The sequence below is a fragment of the Musca autumnalis genome, unplaced genomic scaffold, assembly GCF_047663935.1.
Source record: "Musca autumnalis isolate F117 unplaced genomic scaffold, ASM4766393v1 scaffold_4, whole genome shotgun sequence".
NCBI classification, from domain to species: domain Eukaryota; kingdom Metazoa; phylum Arthropoda; class Insecta; order Diptera; family Muscidae; genus Musca; species Musca autumnalis.
The window spans coordinates 101581699-101605063 of NW_027411977.1; the positions used below are offsets into that span (position 1 = coordinate 101581699).

The 23365-nt window shown below is 33.6% G+C and overlaps 1 protein-coding gene across 21 annotated transcripts in view; it reads left to right on the top strand.

Annotated features, from left to right (window-relative positions):
• The window catches only part of LOC141404308 (uncharacterized), a 1008861-nt gene that overhangs the window by 890117 nt on the left and 95379 nt on the right, over positions 1-23365 (top strand). For 12 of the 21 annotated variants that reach the window (XM_073987780.1, XM_073987779.1, XM_073987789.1 and 9 more), the window contains 2 exons: positions 2388-2402; positions 2808-2938. In XM_073987780.1, the coding sequence (XP_073843881.1) occupies positions 2388-2402; positions 2808-2938 (146 nt within the window). The remainder of the gene's footprint in view (positions 1-2387; positions 2403-2807; positions 2939-23365) is intronic. The other 9 variants (XM_073987798.1, XM_073987800.1, XM_073987799.1 and 6 more) reach the window with 1 other exon arrangement.

A 23365-nucleotide genomic window follows, 5' to 3' on the forward strand; every position in this document is an offset into this window, starting at 1 on the left:
TTTCAATGCACCTCTTAGGTCATAACAGCTCAACTCGAAAGAGAATTAATTCTAATTATCTATAATTTGGCACTTAGGATTCTTAGTGGTCAAAAAACTTTTCCAACAAAAATTTAGGACATAGGTCCAGTTTCCACATAACGATACCACCCGATTTCAAGTATTTTAACATTTTTAGACATATTATTCAAACAAAATAGCTATAATTTGGCAATTAGAGTTCCTAGTACTCAAAAACCTTATTAGTTAGAACCTTATAGGACGTAGGCCCACGTTTGGGAAAAGCCCCCAAATAACGGTGCCAACCGATTTCTTGTATTTTGACGTTTTTAGCAACATTTTCGGATCGAATAAGATATAATTTGGCTTCACCCAAAATTGTGGACAGAGGTATCACCTGATTTCGGGTATTTTGATGTTTTTAGCTACATTTTCAGGCCGAATTAGCTATATCTCGGCATTTAGGGTTCCTAGAGGACAAAAAATATATCCTACCCAAATTGTGGACATAGGTCCACGTTTGGAATAACTTCCATATAACAATACCAGCCGATTTCGTGTAATTATAATTTTTAGCTACATTTTAAAACCGATTTAGTTATAAATTGGTATTTAAGATTCGAATAGGAACAAGATTTCCTTGGCAGCAACCTAAGTGCTGCTGGCCAGCACTATGAGGACATTGTTCCTTCTATCCAAGTATGGTAAATTGTGTCTTTTGGGGGCATATGCTTCCTAATGCGATCGGACGTTACGCCCGACGGACATAAGGCCCAAAACGGAACTTGACCATCCAGACCGCTGTAACAAAGCCCAATTTAGTTTTGGGCGTTATGACTGTCGCAATGTCAGCCGATAAGATTCATTCGAAATAAATCGCGATTCAAGTTGACATTTTTAGGGGTTTTTTAGGTTTTCACGATTTTGCTTGGAAGCCGCAGGTTTTTTCTTAATAGGACTACAAAAAATATTGTAACTACGAAAATTCTCTACAAGGTTGACCTTTATGATATTTTCAAAGGTTTTACAATTTTTGAGATATAGAAGTTCAAATTGGGACAATTCACTGACTGTATCGTCACCTTATAAAACAAGGTCATGACTGCAATTTTCCAACTTAAACTTATATATTTCAAAAATTGTACAACCTAGGAAAAAATTACGAAAGACAATCTTGAAGAGAATTCACAGCAATACAGCTATAAGATTTTCTCAAGTCACATGTCGATAAGGCTTACCGCTTTCAAGCAAATCGTTTAAACCTAACAATAAAAAACCTACAAATGTGAACTGAACTTCAATATCTCAAAAATTGTAAAACCTAGAAACAACTTATAACGTTCAGTCCTTTAGAGAATTTTCACAGCTACAACTTTTTCTTTAGCCCCATTTCGATAGGACTTGCGGTTTTTTTTTTGCTTCAAAATCGCGAAAACCCAAAATAATCCTAAAAATTTGAATTTTGACAGCGATTTATTTAAAAATCTCTCCAGCGATTTTTTCTTGTTTTTGGATTTTTTTCATCTATCAACATTGCTGTTTGCAAATCCGCAAAAACTTCAGAGGTGTAAGCGGTTTTCACTTAAAGTTAGTATGGCATTGTTTTATAAGGAAGCGATATAGTTAATGCAGTGTCCCAATCTGAATTTCTATATCTCTATAACGGTAGAACCTACGAATATATCATAGAGGTCGATCTTGAATTTTCATAGCAAAAACATTTTCCTTAGTTCCATTTCGACGGGATTTGTGGTTTCCAAGCACAATCGTGAAAACCTAAAAAACTCCCAAAAACGTCAGCTTGAATCGCGATTTATTTAAAAAGCGCTCCGGAGATTTTTTTGTTTTGCTCATCTATGAACAATGTAGTTTGAGAATCCACAAAAACTTCTCTGGTGTAAGCACCTTCCATTTAAAACTGGTTCAAGAGCACCGTAGCGATTTAAACACCTCTAGACTATTTCTTCTTGAGACATTGTTCGGTCTATACCAACAAGCCGACGACGTTGGAAGAGCCAACAGCGCACGGGAAATAGTGACCGTTTTTGCAGAAATGTGTGGCCGAGTCATCTTAATTTGGTCCAAGGTATTGACAGAAGCAAAGGTGGTCACGGTGGTCACATGAACGAAGTCGATTTCCATAAATGTTTTAAATGTACTTCAAGTATTTAGTAAGGTTTATGAAATATCTCAAATGGCTTTAGTGTTGCCGTTGTTGTTGTAATGTTGCATGGTACCTTACAAATGCGCATTTATAAAAAATATTTTTTAAATAATGTATTACATATTTACGTAAAATGATAACAATTTTCTACCTTAAATTTCTTTCAAATTATTGCAAACATAACTGGAATATATTTATTACAAAATTGTATTATATCCATCAGTGGTATCCACGAATGGTAAGTTCAAAATTACACAAAAAGCATTAAAACAAAAATGAAAATATGTGTTATTTACAACTTGAGTTTTTATATGTATGAATTCCATTGTATGTAATTTACTTTTTATTGTTTTGGTTAATTATCACTTAATTATCCGTTTTTTTTTTGTTATTTAACATTTTAATGGTTTTGTTTCAATCAATATTTTTTAATAATACAATTGTTTAAATGTTTATGCAAAATTTATAGTTTCTTTCATAATGACTATTTTATTTTTCCCCTATGGTTTAATATAAATGCCCTGGAATTTAAACAGACCATTCAATTTATTATTATTGACATTATCATTGTATTTAATTGCTTTGATAATTATTAAAAATAATTGCATTAATCTTGTAATTTGTTATGTTCTTTTTTATTTAGTTACGCATTGCTGCATTAAATGAACCCTACATCGGTGATCTACAGGGTATACGTGGCGCGGATTTTGCTTGCTATCGCCAAGGCAGAAGAGCTGGCCTTTTGGGAACATTTAAGGCTTTCCTCTCATCAAGGTAAGTGGAAAGTTTAATATCTTATTTAATTTTTTTTTGAAACATATTCTTTTTTCCTCTCACAATCGTATACTGTACGTTAACAAAACTGAGCATTAAAAATATTCTGGGTGCTGCTTTGTTCCATCCATTCAAGATGTACATTAGAGTTACTAAATTTTTTAAACTCCTTACTACCTCAAAATTACAGGAACCAACTTCAACAGTTGGTCCGAGCTCAATAGATGCATTGCGCGTCGACACCATTAACTTGGTCTTCCCGCCGTTTACCGCCAGACCCACTTTAGCAGATTCTCCTTCGACCTGCATAACGGTATAAGCTACTTCTTTTACTGATCGGCCTATGATGTCTATATCATCAGCATAAGCAAGTAAAATGTTGCCTCTCGTATAACCTTTTCCAGCAGGATGTTGCAGAGATCACACGAAAGGCCAAACCACACCCTTCGGAGAGGTTCTATCCTATTTTAACTGAGGATCTCGTGTCAGTTAAAGTCATTTTACAAAGCCGAATGAGCTTTGCGGGAATACCAAATTCAGACATGGCTTGGAATACCTCTGAACGTAGTGGACTGTCGAAGGCTGCTTTATAATCGACAAAAAGGTGGTAGGTTTCGATCTGCATCTCTTGGGTCTTCTCCAGGATTTGCCGCAGGGTAAATATATTGCCAGGTCTAAAGCCACATTGGTATGACCCAATTATCTCGTTGCTCATAGGCTTTAGTTGTTCGCACAATATCCCTGACACGATCTTGTAGGCAATCGGGAGTAGACTTATGCCCCTATAGTTAGAGCATACAGTCCTATCTCCTTTCTTGTGGACGGGCACAGGATACTCAGGTTCCAATCGTCGGGTACTCTTTCTTCCTGCCAGATGGTGCTAAATAGCTGATGAATACAACTTATCCATGTGTCGCCTCCGGTTTTGACATCTCGGCTGACTCCTGCTGCCTTATTATTCTTCAGCCGGTTTATTGCTGTCTTTACCTCATATTGGCTGGGCGGTATACATTCAATACTATCTTCTGGGATTGGATCTGTGGTATCTTCGTCATCGCTACTATTGGATACTAGCAGATTGGAAAAATGTTCCTTCCATATCCTGAGCACACTATATGTATCAGTTACCAAATTAACTTGCTGGTCTCTACAGGAGGAGGTGCCTGTACCAAAGCCATCAGTTTGATGCTTCACTCGATTTTTTCACACTCCCGCTTTTCCATTTCTCTCTCTTTTTCCTGCGGAAAGTCGTTTCTCCTCTCTCCTTTTCTCTCGATACCTCCCTCGTGCGCTAAGCGTTGCTACGGATTATAAAGTAGCCCTATATGCCGCATTTTTCTCTTCGGTAGCAGCACGACACTCCTGATCATACCATGGATTCCTTGGTGGAGGTCTTTGGTATACAAGTATGGATTTTGCGGCTGTATGCATGGAATGGGCAATGGTTTGCCATTGCGCTGACATGTTATCGGTATGAGGAGTGTTTTGATTAAGCAATTGGGCCAGTTGAGTGGAATATGCTGTTGCTAACTGGACCGTTGCTTGGTATCTCTCATCCCCTACTTAATTATTACGATATAATTGAAACGTACTTGAACTAAACAAGCCTTGAACATTTTACATGTGTATAGAGACTATGCTAGGAGATTATTGAACAGACAAATGTATCAAGCAGTGGATGAACCGTATTATTCTCCATCTCTCTCTCAATGTACACAGATGAAAAAAATATTATGTATCACATATTGGTAAGAATATTAACTTTAGAGGTTTTCCTCTTTACAAAATAATAATTCAGGTCAAGTTGAAGCAGTCAACTTCTTAAAAGTACTGCACTTTTGTTTCTATCATCTTGAATGTTTGCCTTTCACTATAACCACGTCGACTGTTGCAATTTGCAAGACTCAAGGCTTTTATTATTGTAACTTTTCCTGCATACACTAACCTTGTGCGTGTGCACCACATGTGGGCTCGTATGCGTTTGTTTGTGTGTGCCTTTGCAAGGGTTTCTACAATGTTAACATTTGAGCATAATGTATAAACACAAGCATAAGCATACATGTGTACATTAGGGTGATCCAAAAAACAAAATTTATTTCTTTTTGAATTTCCTACCCCCTCAATTTTTTCCATTTGATCCAAAAACCTTATATATGAAATTTAATGGAGATCGGTTAACGTTAATCCGTATCAACTTATCGATATTTGTTTCCGGAGTAATTTGCATTTTCACGAAAATTCTCTAAATGTCACAATTATGGATCAATGTAAAAACTTACCAGTTAATTATTGTGGCTAAAAACCGATTTTTACAAAAAAAAAAAAAAAAAATGAAAATGAAAATGAGATCGTATTTTGATATGGTTATATAGGGCCAAAAATTCCTAAAATCGGCCAAATATGCATATTGGAGTGTATCAAAATCCGATACCAAATCTCAATACCAAATATCAATTTGGTATTTCGTTTTTCAAAATTTTTTGTTTTGTATAAATCGTTTTTTTAACCACAATAATGAACTGCTAAAGTTTTTTCATCGATCGGACCATAACTGTGGCATTTAGAGGATTTTGGTGAAAATGCGCCTTAGGCCACATATAAATTACTATGAAACAAAGATCGATTGGTTGGCACGGCTTAACGTTATCTACCGATCTCCATAAAATTTCATATGTAAGGTTTTTTCAATCAAATGCAAATAATTTAGGGGTAGGAAATCAAAAAAAAAATCTTTGTTTTATTGGGTCACCCTAATGTACATACATATGTATGCATATCTAACTACATTTGTACATACCACGTATCCTGGCAACCTAGATTTTCGTAGCATTTCTTTAAGACACAGACATATTTAGCGATACTAAGATGCTAAGCATGCTTGCTATTTATTACTGGGGAATGATACCCGTGCATACATGCATGTTTTAAATTAAGAAGTCATTGAGAAAATTATAAATTTATAAGGTAATTATTTTTTGAAAAATATTCCTTAAAACGTGCTTATCAAATTTTCAGAATTGTTATAAACCTTGTTAAAGCGGGTAACCTTTTTTCAAATTTGGAATGTTCTGAAGAGTTATGTGTTATATCCAACTGAATGTTTCTTATAAAGACAACGGTGGACATAAATAAGGCCACGTTGTGGTACAGCCGTCATATAACGGTACCACCCGATTTCAAGTTTTTAGCTTACCTAATAAAGTAAAGTATTTGGGGTTCCCAGTAATCAAAAGAGGTCCCCACCCAAAATTTTGGGTATAGGACATACTTTCGTAAGAGAATGAACACTAATTATTTCATATTAGTTTAGAATATTTGATGGTGGAGGGTAAGAGGCAAGGATGAGGTCCGGCCGAATTAAACGATTTTGTATTTGTTGTTGATATTTTCGACAAAATTCGATATAATTGGCGTTTACGATTTTGAACATAGGTCCATGTTTTGTCGTGACTTCCTCCCTTATATTGGTACCACAAGATCTCAGGCATTTGGCAGTTTTTATCTAGATTTTCTTTCTAAATTGGTTGTAACTTGACATAAAGGGTTCTCAGTGGTCAGGAAACTTCTATAGCGAAAATTATGGACATAGGTATTTTCGTGTCAGAACGAAACTATTTATTATATTTTAGTTTAAAATATTTCATTTTTGCTTGTTTAATTTTTAATTTAAAAAAAATTAAATTATTTATAAATAATTTGTTATGCAAATAATTAATTGATTTAAAAATCTCTCCACAAAACGTAGATCCCAGAATTATATAGTCTTAATGCAGTGTTGTAAATAAACTTTACGAAATGCCTTGGTGGTTATCTGTAGCGTTGATTGGGTAACCATCCTTCAGATATATATTATGCTTTAGCATAACTGTTAGTACTTTTAGATATTTATGTATACGAGTGTATCCATAATCTTGTATATGCAAAATTCTACATGTCATAACATATGAAACATATACCTGTGAAACATGACATTCTGGGCTAGTTTAAATGAAGGGCAAAAAAGTGACAAAAATAATCTCTCATAAACTCGTTATTTTGCCACTATATGTAGCATTGAAATGTCTGAACGTGACCAAAAAAGAAATTGTGTATATGGTGTAAAGGGCGTTATGTAAAGCCTGCTTTAAGTGCTGCAGATAAGATATGATATCTAAGCAAATACGGAAATCAAAATCACCCGATAACAGCAATACTCAATGAAAAATTATATCGAACTATATCCTAAACGTGTGTAAAATATCGCTCAATGTAAATCAGATTTATGTATATTCTAAAATTTCCGATATGAATAGATGAAGTTTGTTATTTATTTCTAAAGCACATTCATCATCAAGAATTTTTACATACATATTATAGTCTTCCACAAACAAAGTATGTAAACTTTACATTGTAAAGCATTTTCAATTATGCGAGAGAAAAATAAAACACAAAACAATCTACGTCTACGTGTTTTTGTTGTTGTTGCTTCGCGTATTGGAGTGACTTTTAATTTCATAATGTCAATCAAACCATGTTTGTGGTTTACCACATATTGAACGTGGAAAAAGTAGAAATATTTAGATTTTTTATTTCGTTTTCAACAAACTAACCGTAAACGGAAAAGCGTCATCATTGATATGACGAACTAATGTAAAAAATAAGCTAATAACAGTTTTCACTGAAACCATCATTATGTATGTGAAAATAACCGCAGGGTTATCAGCTTCCATTACATGAAAAAACATTAGTTGATAGCTGCAAAAGAATTGTAACAATAATTAACTAAAACAAGTTTGTTTGCAAAGTTTAAATAATATGTTACCTACATGCATATATAATACATGTTATATTCTCCATAATGAAACAGAGGGTAAATTATGCTAATTATTTCGTTTGATGCAATTTCTATATAAAATAATATTTAGTTAAAAAATAGTGGACGCTAAATATCTATTTCAGATTATGGTGTTAGTGAGATTCACGCATATATATGTACCTATCGCACCTGTTCAACAAACGGGTTGTAACTCAAAATTTTCTTTTTTTTGAGTGGAGACAAAAAACAGTTAATACACAAGTTCCCAGCAAACCAATCGTATCGATATCGTAACGAAATCGGAACAAATTTTGGACGTTACGTCCGATATCTGATCCGAAATCGTAACGATACCTTAACGAAAGTTGTATGAAGTGGTTGACATAATTTCGGAACGAAATGTCGGAGCGAAATCGGATCGATTTCGGTCAGAATTCGCAACGAAATCGGAAGAAAATCCTTGGGAAATTCGGAATTCGAATTTTTTCCTCCGAATTTTCGTACAGATTTCTGAACGATTTCGGAATAATGTCGTATGAAAATCTGAGGTACCTTCCGAACTTTCGTAAAGATTTCTGAACGATTTTGGAATAATTTCGTATGATTATCGAAGAAAACAATTTTCTCTGATGCATCTTTTTCATTGATAAATTTTCTTTGTTATGTTTTTTATTGGAAGATTATAATTTCAAAGATATCTAATGATTTTCACTGTTGTTATCATTTTGTAGTTATAGTAGAACAATGTAAACTTTGTGTACGAATATGTTGAGTCTATCAGCACTAGCTTGAATTATTATATGTTGCATTTATATTTAAAATATTTAAAAAATGTATATGCGAATTTTATGTTGCTTGTTAGATATATACAAAAGTTGGTTGTTGTGCGAAGGGAAATTTGTTTCCGACATATCGATCCGAATTCGTAACGAAATCGGAAGAAACACATTAGCAAATTCGAAGGGAAATTTACTTCCGACATTTTCTCCGAAATCGGAACGAAATCTGAACGAATACCCATACGAAAAATCGTATAGAAATCTATACGAAATCTGAACGGTTTTGCTTCCGAAATTGTTCCGATATTCGGACATCCGACATTTGGTTTGCTGGGTTGTTACTCAGAAGGCATGAAGAGTGATATAACGGAATATTTTGGGGAAAGAGTAGCCAAAGCAGCGGGAGATTTTTACAGTGGTTGGAGTTGATCATTATGTATCGGTTATTAATAAAAAGTACAAATTCCAAAATTGTGAGTTACTAGATTTAGATTAGATTAGATTTTTATTTTGTTTCTTTCATAAAAATATGTTTATACAAAATTGATGGATAAACTAATTATCTTAAAGATAACAAAATAAAATATTTACATTCTGACAATAACTTATTAAAGTTGTCTGTCTAAACCGTTAGTTATCATTTGTTAATACATGTATCTTATTATTACAATTCATTTTATATTATTCAGTTAAATTTTAGAATTCTTCACGAATTATAAGTTTTCTATAATTAAGAGCACATTTTACATAGTTATACAAGTTGTCCCAACCATTTTCTGTATCTCCATTTAAGACCTTTATTATTAAGCTTGTTTAAAATTGCATTTGTTTTTAGTCCCCATTCAACTGATGTTATGCATATGTTTGTGAATGTTTCATTATTTTCTTCGCCGAAATTTGTCAATGCTTGGGCCCAAAATATTCTCTTCTCCCAAGTTTTTAATGCGAGTATATGTGGTAGACGCCCTGCTCGGTATTTATATAAAACATTTTGAATGTAATCAGCATGTAGTTTCAGTGTATAAAAGTGGTTGTCTACTATATCTGTTTCCAACGATAGTATATAGTTCGGTAGTATTCTTTTTAGGAAATACATCTGTAATTTATCCACTTCTTCAAACCAACCGAATCCCCATACTTGTGCTCCATAGGACTGAGTTGATCTGCATACACTTTGGAAGATTTTCCATTTGGCTATTAGCGATATTTCCGGTTTAATTAAAATTCCATTCCAAGTTGCATTAATACAAGTTTTTGATTTACTATTTCTAGTGTTAACATGTTTTGTAAATGTCATTTTCGGTGTTAGAATTACACCTAAATAACAAAATTCATTTACTATTTCAATGTCTCGGTTCTGATATTGCCATCTCTCATTGTTAGATTATCGGCCTCCATTACGGAACACCATAATTTTAGATTTTGATAAATTTACTACCATATTCCATAATTTACAGTAATGTTCCAACTTTATTATCATATTTTGCAGTACATTTCTATCATTCGCTAATATGACAATGTCATCGGCATAAAGTAGCACACGAATATTCATCGTGTCGATCATTAAACCACCTTCCAACCAATCGTGAATATCATTTATATATAATGTAAACAGCAGGGGTGATAACAAACATCCTTGACGGACTCCTGTATAAGTGTTGAAAGGTTCTGATAGTGAATTTCCTGTCCACACAACTGACTTTGTACTCTTATATATGTTTTCGATGAGACTAATAATTTTTGTCGATATACCCAAGCAGTGTAACTTATATATAAGAAGCTTTCTCGAAATCATATCGAATGCCGCAGTGAAATCCACAAAGAATGCGTATACCTTTTTCTTTTCGTGAAGTTTGAGATGAACAATAGACGCCAAATTGAATATATTATCCACTGTCGAGTATCCTGGGCGAAAGCCAGCTTGGAATTCGTTCATAATGTTATTTTTTTCTACCCAAACTTGTATGCGCTTGTTTAGAATTCCCATGAGTATTTTTGCGGATGTATTCATAAAAGAAATCCCTCTGTAGTTACTTGGTTCGCTCAATGATCCTTTTTTGTGTATAGGGAATATAACAGATTCTTCTAGTACAGCATCTATCTGCCCTGTGTTAAAGATTGTGTTATACTGTTTTGCTAATTCTGATAGAAATTCATGTGAGGCATTTTTCAAGAATTCATTGGGCACTCTGTCGATCCCTGTGGCCTTATTTTCTTTTGTGCTTCGTAATATATCGTTTATTTCGTGTACATCTATATCTCGGTCTAGCTCATGATCAGTACGATAACATATTACATATTGAATATCTTCAGCGAACTGTGTCTGATTTAATAGCCTGTCAAAATATGTTCGGAACTCGTGGGCTGTTATGTTTTGTCCGATATGTAAATTTTGGCCTCTCAACTGATTCGCAATTTTCCACCATTGTTTACTATCGGAAGTATTAGAGAGTTTTGCATCAAGTTCTCTTATATGTTCCTTCTTCCGTTCTCGACATGTTATTTTATATGCTTTTACAGCTTCTATGTAATTATTTTTATCGTCTTGTAGATCTGTCTTTCGGAATATATTCAATAGTTTGAATGACTTTTTCCGAGCTTTTTCACATTTGCTGTTTAACCACATAGACTTAATTGATCTAGGCTTGTTAGTTTGCTTCCATCTTACTGCGGACTTGTGTATAATGTTCGACAAATCTTTTAGACCGTTTAATTCAACTTTGAATCTTGCATCTTGTAGGTTTTCATTCAATTTTTGTTTATATTTTCCACCTTGTTGTTTCCACTGCAATTTTGGGAGCAAATTTAAAGGTTTTGTGTTCATTTTTGATTGTTGTGCTTCAATTTCTATTCTTAGGGGTAAGTGGTCTGACCATATTTTCTCTTCAACTTGAAATTTTTGTTATAAGATTTAATCATTCAATTGACACAGCCCCAATATCATTCACTGAGTTGCCAGAAGCACTTACAAAAGTGAAATGTCCGCTTTCGTCTCCATTGGTTCTTCCATTTAAAATTAACAGTCCGTTATCTTCGCAAAACTCCATGAAAAGTTTACCTTTTGTATTTACTACAGTATCCTTTGATAATCTGGTTTCCCGGCCTGCTTTGAATTCTGATTGCAAACAGCTTTCAATGTCTTGTTGGAGGTTTCCTATCCGGATATTCATGTCTCCTGCCAGTATTAATTTGTTATCTGTTAAATCTTTAACTGCTTCCTTTATATTTTCAAATTCCATCGACCAGTTTTCTCCTCTTATATATACAGGAACAAAAACAAAGCTTGATTCTTTGGTAATTATTTTAATTACATCTATATTATTTCCTCTCCGATATTCATGTTTTATTCCGATTTCTGGTAGGTTTCTTTTTATTCCACAAAATATTTCTCCACTAGCTCTTCCATGTAGATGAGTTCTTTGTGCATTTTGCCAATATAAATAAAATTCTCCGAAATACTTTGACCATCTATTTGTTTCGCTTTCTGGTATATGTGTTTCGATCAAAGCAAACATTTCAAAGTCCTTTACATACTCAAAAAAATCTGGATACAAACATTTATTTTTTAAACCATGTATGTTATACGACAATATTTTAAAGGGTTTATTTGATAAATTACTTAAAATTATCTGCTCTTTTGATGTTTCGACACCTGTAATATTTTTTAGTTTTTTGAATTCAATGATTGTTTTATAACGTTATATTTTAAGTTTAAATTAAACTCTTCTCCATACAATTCGAGCATGATATCAACAGCATTGGAAGAGCCGCGCAATAATCTTTTTTCAGCGTCCCATCTAAACCATTTATCGCCAATTTTCAGTATGTCATCTCTAACTTTTACTGGATGTTTTTTGCTGAATGCTAATAGTTGCCTCCTCATCTTTATCATTACGATCTTATCCATCCTTCTCTCTACATTTAGATCTCTCTCGATGTATATATTAGATCCTTTTAGATTGCCTGTTTTTGCAAGAATGATATCTGTATCACCTTCTGCCTCAAATTCAACAAGCACTGCAGCTGTACCATTTCTTTGATATAATGATCTAACTGCCTTGATTCTTGTATCCATATTCACTTTTAGAACATCTTGACATATCTTCCTTATTTCATATATATTAGTCTGATGAGAGTCGAGTCCTCTTATTATCAAGTTTTTCCTTTTAAGACCATTTTCCAAATCATGACGTTTTCCTGTTTAAGTATCTCCATCTCGTGTGACAAACCATCATTTACAGCCTTTAACTGTGACACTTCTTCCGTCAACGTGGTGATTCGACCCAAGATTTCTTCATTACATTCTTTTATAATAGCCTTCAGACTGGCCACACTTATATCCGAAACCTTCTGTTCGTTGCTCATCTTAAACAGTTTTGATTTGTTTACTGATTCTCCTTCTGGAGATAGATTTGCCGCTTTCAGCTTTTCCAGCTTGTTTAAAATAATAATTTTCTTTGAGCCACTGTAATATTTTAAGTTAACGGCCAAAAATCACTATTGTGAATTCACAATATTTGTATTGGTGTAACAACGGCCTTTTTCTCAAAATGACACTTGTGACAGAAATCAGTTGTGTTTTGTTAATTTGTTTGTTTGTTTATCTATTTCGGCAACCGGTTAAGATACAAATATTTGTTGTGTAATTTTGTGAAAATGTTGCTGAGTTTTTATTATTTTATTTTTTTAATATTTTACAAAACGATCAAGATATTCACTTGGTCTTTACCATCACAATGACGGTTTATTGTTCTCAACGGAAGGTGCTATATATTAATTCCCGACTTGTTCTATTTCCGCCGTATGGATTAACTTTTCCGGAGCTCGCAACAAAAGATGTGTACGTATACAAAGCAATATGCCGATCTGTCTTTTACTATTACTATTCTTTTGTTGAACAGATGCAATATGTATCTCGAAAATTAATCACACAAGGAATCTTCATTGATATGTCACTTTATGTTTGTTAAAACACACATTGCTTGCAGATTTAAAATGAAAACAAATAATAACGGCATTATGTTCGGCCGGGCCGAACTTTTCACGAGTTGTATTGAAGTAAAACGGAACAATTAGTTTACTTTCTTTTATGAAGATACTAATCTCTTCCGCAAGGTCAAGGCTTATTCCTAGAAGAAGTGAAAAAGGCTAATACCAATAAGAAATCGATTTTTTTCTACCCATTAAAATGTTACGGTTCATTTTATTTGGACGACAACTAAAATCTGGAGGTACCTTGGGTGGTACTATTGGGTGTATACTAAAATATGAATCCATATTGATCATTTTGTACGTGAAGGTTTTCTACCATTGAGAATCAAAAATACCATTTCTGTTAGATATTTTGACTTCAACAGACAGACGGACATTGTTTAATCAACTAGGAATTGTATGCTGGTCAAAAATAGATATGGTAAAAACCAAAAATGTTCTACAATCGATGAATCCGAGTTTCACCCTTTTAGAATTCGCGAAATGGGGCCTAATTACGACATTCGATTCGATCGAGAATTTGCTCGTGAATGAAACAATCGAACTATGAAAACCTATGTGTTCTTCAAAGAACATAAGGAAGGTAAATGGTAAAAAATGTGTTTATTTTAAATCAAAAACTAAAAAACAAAATTATTAATGAACAAATGTAAATATTTGTTAAAATCGTTGAATAATACTTTGGGTAGTAATTTCGGAATGAAGTTGTGCTAGAAAACTGTACGAAATGATTTATTTTCGTAAACTTTTGTTGTAACAAATTCCTAAAGCATATACCTTAGTAAATGTGCGGTTGGTGGCGCGAATAGGTTTTCTTCATAGTTTGCTTTTTTCATTCTCGAGCAAAAAACTTCGATTCGAATGTCGTAATTAGGCCCCTGTTGACATATTGTATATAATATGACTGAAATTCTATAAAATGAAGTGTTAGAGGAGGGATCCCATTATATCGACATTAACATTAATTTATATATTCGAATATTATTTAAGAAATATGTTTGAAATAATATTTTAACAATAAGATTTTTCTCTTTTGTTTTTGCTATAATATGCAATTTATATTCCCAATCTCTATAAATTCGGTTTCATACTTTTCTATGCATTGTCTAGATCATAGATGAACAAGAAGAGCACTCGCCTTTACTTTTTCGTACGATTGAAAATCCGAATGCTCTCTTCTTGTCCATCATTGGTCTAGATTCTGTAGATATTTTTAATTTATAATATAATAATTTGGATTTACTTCAAGATTTTTTATTATTTGTTGATTTTTCGTGAAAATAAAACAAATTTAGTAAATCTATTAGCATAAGATATGAAAATAAATAAAATATTTTTTCTTAAAGTGAGAATAAAAGCCGCTATAACTTTGGCGCGAATTGGCCAATTTTGTGAACGCGAACGGATTTGAAACCAATTTTTTTCTTAACCTCTATACCAAAAACAGCAGATGCGTTCGCAATTTTTTTATGTTTTCAAATGTAATTGCAAAAGAAATTTGGTTTTTACCATATACTATTTGGATTCTCAGACAAATATTTAATGGTGTTGCAAACAGTTAATTCATTTTTATACCCAATAAATGTAATTCATTTTTATACCCTATACCCCACATCTTATGGGGAAGGTTATACAAGATCTGATCATAACCGTTATTTTCAAATATCAGTCATTTTGGATTGTGAGTTTGTTTCTTACAAGCAAGAGCTGTTGAAAGTTGTTAACGATGATCCAGATCACCTCCAAAAAGGTCATGACTGATGACGAGTCGTGAGTGTTTGGCTAAGGCATTGAAACCAAAGCCCGATCATCCCAATGGAAATGTTCAGAAGAATCAAGACCGAAAAAAGCACGTCAAGTTCGGTCAAATGTTTTGCTCACTGTTTTTTTTTTCTCCGAATGCAATAGAGTGCTGCAACATGAATTCTTCTCACAAGGTAGTTCGGTCAATAAGAAATGCTACCTTGAAATAATGCGTTTGTGCGAAGTAATTCTTCAAAAACGCACAGAATTGGGGGAAACCTATCATTGATATAGGCCATTGCTTCTTCCCAAAACTGAGGACTCAGATGATAGATAAAGGTTTTGAGAAACTGGAGGAGATAAAATGAAAACCGAAACAGAAGCTCTAGGTTTTTCAGAAGCATCCCGAGAGCTGGAAAATAAGCTGGCATAAGTGTATTACACTAAAGGAAATTGCTTTGAAGGGGACAAGATAGTTTATTGATAAATAAGTAAATCCCTTTTGAAAAAGTTGAAAATAACGATTATTTTTTGAGAAATACGGGAGATACGTTCTATGGGGTATTGTATATCAAAACATGAACCTTTACCGACCATTGTCAGAGTGAATGTGTTGTACCCACAACGAAGACCAAATACCAAATGTGAGTCATCTCGCTAGGATAATGTGGCTATAACCATAATCGGGAGGTACGGTCTATGGGGCCTATATCAAATCTGTGCAGTTTTCTGCACGAATATTGTATATTCCCCACGAAGCCTAAATACCGAATTTTACAAATTCCTTTGGGATAATGCATCTAAAATTTTGAAAATACCAAAAATCGGGCGGTTTCTGGAAGATGGTTTTGTAGCCTAAGGCGGACTAAATACCAAATTTCCGCCACTTTGGTAGAATAATACAGCCGAAACCTTCAAAATACCGAAAATCTATACCAATACGTGGACCTATGTAAAGAAGTTTTGTAGAAATATTTTTTAGCCTCTGGAAACCCGTAATAACAAATTACAATAAATTTGGTGATCAAATTAAACTAACACCTTTAAAATACCTTAGACCGTTGACGCGTCGCTTTATATGGTGATTTGTATGCGGGCTATACCAAAACGTGGACACAAACAATTTTTAGTAGAAGTGTTATTGAGCCTTTGGAAGCAAACAATACCAAATTACAACCAATTCGATGGTCAAATGGGACTAATACCATCAAAAGTCCTTAAGATGGCGCGTCGTGTTATATGGGGCTATACCAAAACGTGAAAATATATAAAGATTTGTTGGTATAAATTGTTTAGCTCTTCTAGTAATGATATAAATTTACGATCATAAAATGGACTGCCAAACGCGTCGGTTATTTGCACTACTTTAGCCTTATACGATAGTGTTTTTTTATCTTTAATTATTTTTTTTCTGCAGTTCAGGCAAACTAACATCTTAACTGATTTTACTGTCGCTGCCCCCCCATTTATTACATGCTCACACTCCCGATAATATGATTACACATACATATGTACATGAAATGGATGAGTACCTAATTTAAATGCCAACACCAACAATGTACTTCCATCTGCTCCCACCATCTATCCCATACCAACAATTCTTCTTTTGGTCCTATGCCAAAATTGTTTTCCTTTTGAACGAATGAGGAAGAAATAAAAAGCTGACAATAACGCGCTTCGGCTATACGCAATGCAATAAAAACGTAAGAATGAAAAACATAAATCTTTACAAAGGTGTTTCTAACACTTAAGCAGTCAACCGTAAAGATGTGTATGTATGTTTGTAATATTTCATTATAAATTAAGGCAGACGAAGGTAGAAGAGCAAAAGGTTACAAGGGCAAAGAATCAAGTCAGAAAAAGAAAGGCCCAAATGAATATTTTACGTTTTGGTGTTTGCTTTAGTGATAAAAAGCGTATTAACCCCAACAGTATTCCAGTGATTGATGATTGACATTGTAAAACAAGTGAGTCATGACATTGTTTTATAAGGCGGCGATACAGAATTGAATTGAATTGTCCCAATTTGAACTTCTATATCTCAAAAACGGTAAAACCGACGATAATACCATAAAGTCAATCTTGTAGAGAATTTTCATAGCTACAACATTTTCTTTAGTCCCATTTTCATAGGACTTGCTAATTCTAAGCAAAATCGTGAAACCAAAAAAAAAAACCCCTTAAAACTGCCAACTCAAATCGCGATTGGTTTTTTGATTTTTCTCATCTATGAACATTGTAGTTTCAGAATCCTCAAAAACTTTCCATGTGCAAGCACCTTCCATTTAAATTTGCTTCAAAAGTGCCGTGATACGGATATAATTGAATTTAAACATCTGTCGTATTTCCTTTATCTTTTTTTCCTTTTTCTTAAAGTTTCTAATGTAAATGACAAAAATGCCCTTTTGTAATCATTAACCGAATTATTCTCCTTTATTTCTTTGCTTCACCACTTCCTTTACAGGTACCCTATTGGTAATGGGCTTACAAATAGTAAGACCCGCCCCAAAAGAAAAATAACAAAAATTACTAAAATAAAGAAAAGGCAACGTTATTCATAAGCACTTTGTTCAACACACTTCTCCGCCGCATTATGCCAACATAATGTTAAATACAGAAAAAATAAAACAAAGACCGCTTAAGTCAACCAAATTGTATACATTTCGTGCCTTATCTTAGAATTTGAAAATGTTCTTATTTCTGTTTGTCATTTTATGTTTATTTTGTTTTTTTGCTTTGCACTTGCTGTCATACCTTTGGCCTCCATAAGAATACGTGTTTATGTAGGTATGTTCGTATATAGCAGCAGATAACGGCAACAGCGTCTTAGAAAACGACAACATCCCTACCATAAAGTTGAATTAATATTATTAATTTGATTTTAAATTCTTTTCAATGTGTACACCCCTGTTGAGATATACAATGTTATTGAAATGAAATTGTGGCAAAAATTGAAGCAGATATTTACAAACGTAAAGGTCTTTCTACATATTTTATAATATCAATAAATAAAAGGAAATTTAAGTTCTTCCATTAGCTTAAGTTAATATTTGTCAGCTATATATTCTTCTTGTTGCTTAAATTCATATGATAAATAACACTGTGAACACAAATTTTTGAAAGGCCTTGGTGAGTATATGGATAACCCCGAAGGACAGATCCGCCGTGAGTCGAACTTCCGCGTTTTGGCGTGATGAAGTTTTTGCTAGAGACCCTGTAAGCCATCAGGAATTAGCGTTATATCTTTGTTCAATATTACTTTAGCTTATTTTTGAGATGGCATGTCTTCAGTCAAATCGAATGAGGATTATTTTCGTTGAGCACTTCGACATTCTAACTCGCTTCCTTCAATGTCCTTTTCGTCCTTCATTTTAAGAGCCGCTATAAAAGTACCATAAGATTATGTTTTTCAGCTTCGAAATGTTCTGCAAAAATGTCGCCCAGAAAATCTGAGGTACGGCTCTCATTGACAACTAATCGATTTTGTCGCGTTTTCATAATCATTTTTTACATTTCTATTGCACTTTTTGTAAGTCGATAAATTCAAAATTTTTCTCTTCGGAAATGTTACTGGAAAGTTTATATCTATATATATAAATGAGCTTGGTGATAAGTGATTGACTGACTGACTGACTCATCATCAACGCCCAGCCAAAACGGCTAAAGCTAGGAGCTTGAAATTTTACCAGTGGGTCACTGTTGATGCAAATGTGCGAGATAAGGCCGGGTTTTAGAAAATTCGTCCTGGAACCACAAAAAATAACAACAACAAAAATCCTTATTTTTCATTACTATTACGTACTTATTTACTTAGTTGGCCCTCTGCAAGACATGTGTCAAATTAACAATGCTATAACTTCATGATACCGTAAACGATCACACATAATTTCAAATTTTGTAGTTTACTTCTAGGCGCACTTATTTTATCGTAAACCACTAAATAATAGAAAGACAAGACATTTGTTATCTTCCATTGCAACAGATGTCGCAGTTGGTGATAATGATATAAACATCAATTACGCGAAAAATACAAACCGATCCTGATTTAGTTTTCACATAACAGGTGTCGCACAAAAGATTTTCATTCGTTAAAATACAGTTAGAAAAGATGATTACAAACGATGCATTTGTAAAAATTTTGATTTTCAATTTAAAATTAAAACAAAAATTCTTTCAATAAATGATGTTGGGTTTGTTGAACAAATGAGTTGCTGTTTAAGACAACATTAGGGGAATAAATTCAGAAATCGGCCAGAAATAACAACAACTAAAAACTGTATGGACCTCACTTTTTGGTAATAACTAAATGTTTGCAAATCAATGAAAGTGCAATAAAGTTGTGCATATTACCACGATTTATTTGCAATTAAGAATTTTATCGTACATGGAGATGTACAGTTATAACTATTCAATTTCAAAATCTGTAATTTGAAGAAATCGCTAAATAATTAATGAAATCAATAATAGGCCCCAGGAAAATTACCAATCATGTGTACGAAAAGTACTAAATGGTACTAAATTTAGTACAATTTAGATTTGGGTGAACGTAAAGAGCTGGAAACCTGAAATTTGGAATTAAGGTTACTGTTGTAGTGTAGGATTGAGATATGAGGGTAGTTTTGGAAATTCGTGCTTATGTGTACGAAAAGTACTAAATAGTACTAAATTTGGTACAATAGGAATTTGGGTGAACGGATAGAGCTGGAATCCTGATATTTGGAATTGAGATTACTGTTGGAGTGTAGGATTGAAGAACTTTTGGAAATTCGTACTTATGTGTATGAAAAGTACTAAATGGTACTAAATTTGATACAATGGGGATTTGGGTGAACGGATAATAGCTGGAATCTCGAAATTTGGAATTGAGATTACTGGTGGGGTGTAGGATTGAGGTAGTTTTGAAAATTCGTACTTATGGGTACGGAAAGTACGAAATGGTACTAAATTTAGTACAATTTGGATTTGAATGAACGGATAGAGCTGGAAACCTGAAATTTGGAATTAATATTACTGTTGAAGTGTAGGATTGAGATATGAGGGTGGTTTTGGAAATTAGTACTTATGTGTACGGAAAGTACTAAATGGAACTAAATTTTGTATAATGGGGATTTGGGTGAACGGATAGCGCTGGAATCTATAAATTTGGAACTGAGATTACTGGTGGAGTTTAGTATTCTGGACGTTTTGGAAATTCGTACATAGGGTACGAAAAATATTAAATAGCACTAAAAATTGGTACAGTTTCGATTTGGGTGAACGGATAGAGCTTGATTCCTCAAATTTGGACTGAGGATCACTGATGAAGAGTAAGAAAGATGCACCAAAGGGTTTTTGGAATCTTGAGTGTACGAAAAGTACTAAATGGTACTAAATTTAGTACAATTTGGATTTGGGTGAACGGATAGAGCTGGATTCCTGAAATTTGGAATTGATATTACTGTTGGAGTGTAGGACTGGGGAAGTTTTGGAAATTCTTACTTATGTGAATGAAAAGTACTAAATTGTACTAAATTTGGGACAATGGGGATTTGGGTGAACGGATATAGTTGGAATCTCGAAATTTGGAATTGAGATTGCTGGTGGGGTGTAGAATTGAGGTAGTTTTGAAAATTCGTACTTATGGGTACGAAAAGTACTAAATGGTACTAAATTTAGTACAATTTGGATTTGGGTGAACGTATGTATGTAGCTGGAAACCTGAAATTTGGAATTAAGATTACTGTGAAGTGTAGGACTAAGATATGAGGGTGGTTTTGGAAATTCGTACTTATGTGTTCGAAAAGTACTAAATTTGGTACAATAGGGATTCGAGTGAACGGACAGAGCTGGAATCCTGAAATTTGAAATTGAGATTACTGTTGGAGCATAGGATTGGGGAAATTTTGGAAATTCGTATTTATGTGTACGAAAAGTACTAAATGGTACTAAATTTATTACAATTTGGATTTGGGTGAACGGATAGAACTGGAATCCTGAATTTTAAGTATACGGATAGTGTTTGAGTCTTGAAATTTGAAATTAGGATTACTATTGGAGTGTAGGACTGAGGTAGTAAGGGTACGAAAAGTACTAAGTGGTACTACCTGTGGTGCAATTTGGATTTGGGGGAACGGATAGAGCTGGAATTCTGGAATTTGGTCAGACTGCTGTTGGAGTATAGGATTGAGATGGAAGTAGTTTTTGAAATTCGTACTTATGGGTACGAAATGTACCAAATGGTACAACTTGGATTTGAGTGCACGGATAGCGCTGGAATCCTGTTATTTGGAATTATGGTTACTGTTGAAGAGAAGGATTAAGGTTGTTTTGGAAAATCGAATTGTACAGAATTTGGTATAATTTGTTTTTGTGTTAAGGGGTTTTTGGAAATTCGTCGTAGAAAGGTATGAAAAGTGCTAAAGTGTACTAAATATGGAATCCATTGTATTAGGCAAACGCGAAGAGCTAGAAATCTGAAATTTTGAACGAATGGTCATTGATGGAGAGTTAGGAAGATGTACCAAAAGGTATTTAGAAACTCGACCTATAAGTGTACGAAAAGTACTAAAAGGTTCTAAATTTGGTACCAATTGCATATTTTTAATGGATAAAGATACAATCTTCAAATTTGGTATGGGAATCAAGGTTGGGAAATGGCGTTGAAATAAGGAAATGGTTTTGGAAGTTCGTATTTATGATTACGAGCAGTACTAAATTTGGATTTGGGTGAACGGATAGAGCTGGAATCCTAAAGTTTTGAATTAAGATTACTGTAGGGGTGTAGGATTGAGATAGTTTTGGCAATTCGTACCTTTGGGTACGAAAAGTACTAAATGGTACTAAATTTGGTACAATTTGGATTTGGATGAACGGATAGAGCTGAAATTCTGAAATTTGGAACTAAGATTACTGCCGGACAGTAGAATTGAGGTAGTTTTGGAAATTCGTACTTTTGGGTACAGAAAGCACTAAATTTGGTACAATTTGAATTTTAGTAAACGGATAGTGTTGGAATTAGGAATTAAGATTACTGTAGGAGTGTAATATTGAGGAAATTTTGAAAAGTCGTACCTATGGGTAAGAGAAGTACTAAATGGTACTAAATATGGTACAATATGGATTTGGGTACAATATGAAATTGGTATTAGTGCGACCAAATTTTCAGTGTTTGTCATTTCCATATTATATATTGTTTATTTTTTTTTTATATCCATTCCGCATACGAAGTAGCGGGCATTTTGCTAGTACTACATATATATATGTTTTATCATAGAAATAATTATGGTCAACTGTTCTGACAACTTCGAAGTATATCTTTTGAAATTGTATTAAAAATCGCACAATTGTTCATTGTCAAAATATATCATAAATCAAGTTAAGCTAATTTTAAAGAAATCCATTAAAATCCTATAGCAACAAAGACAAAGATTTATTCGCGACCATAAATTCAACCTGGAATTAATTGTGGTAATTAAAAGTATTCAAGTAAACTCCCCAAACTTACCGCAAAATTGTCAATGGCACTCCACAAAATATTCATTATTAAATAGCATCATGAACTCTGTCCTAACTAACAAATGCAGATTATTAAAATTAAAAGGCGTCCCCATAAAATGTGTAATCTCGATGATGTGCTTGTGTTTTTTTCCTTCCAACCACAGCTCAGCAGCCATAAAACAAATTACAACAATAATCGTTGCTTCTTAGAAATAAATATTTACCTAGCCACCACTACCATCATCAACACTGCCACTCAACGAAACACTGGCACTTACCGACCACTTTGGAAATAATGAAAAGCTATTGAACAAGAAGAGTCCATCCTTATGCTTCTTGTCTTTAAAACAAACACAAAAATGGAAAAATTCTATTTAAAGACCAGTAAGAAAGTAGCAAAAGCATTACATTCTCTAGTTATATTCTCTGGTAAAAACACAGGAATTTAAAACAATTTCTAAACATGTTTTTTATTTGCTACCCCACAAAACCAGCTGTTAAAATAATAGTCGATTATAAAACGTGTTCAAAACATCCAAGAAATATTTTCTTCAAGTGAAGACGAAGAGTGGTAGAGAGGGTGAGAGTATCCTTGGTTGGTGTGGTGTCTACAATTGTGCGATTAACCTCTTTGGTTTGATT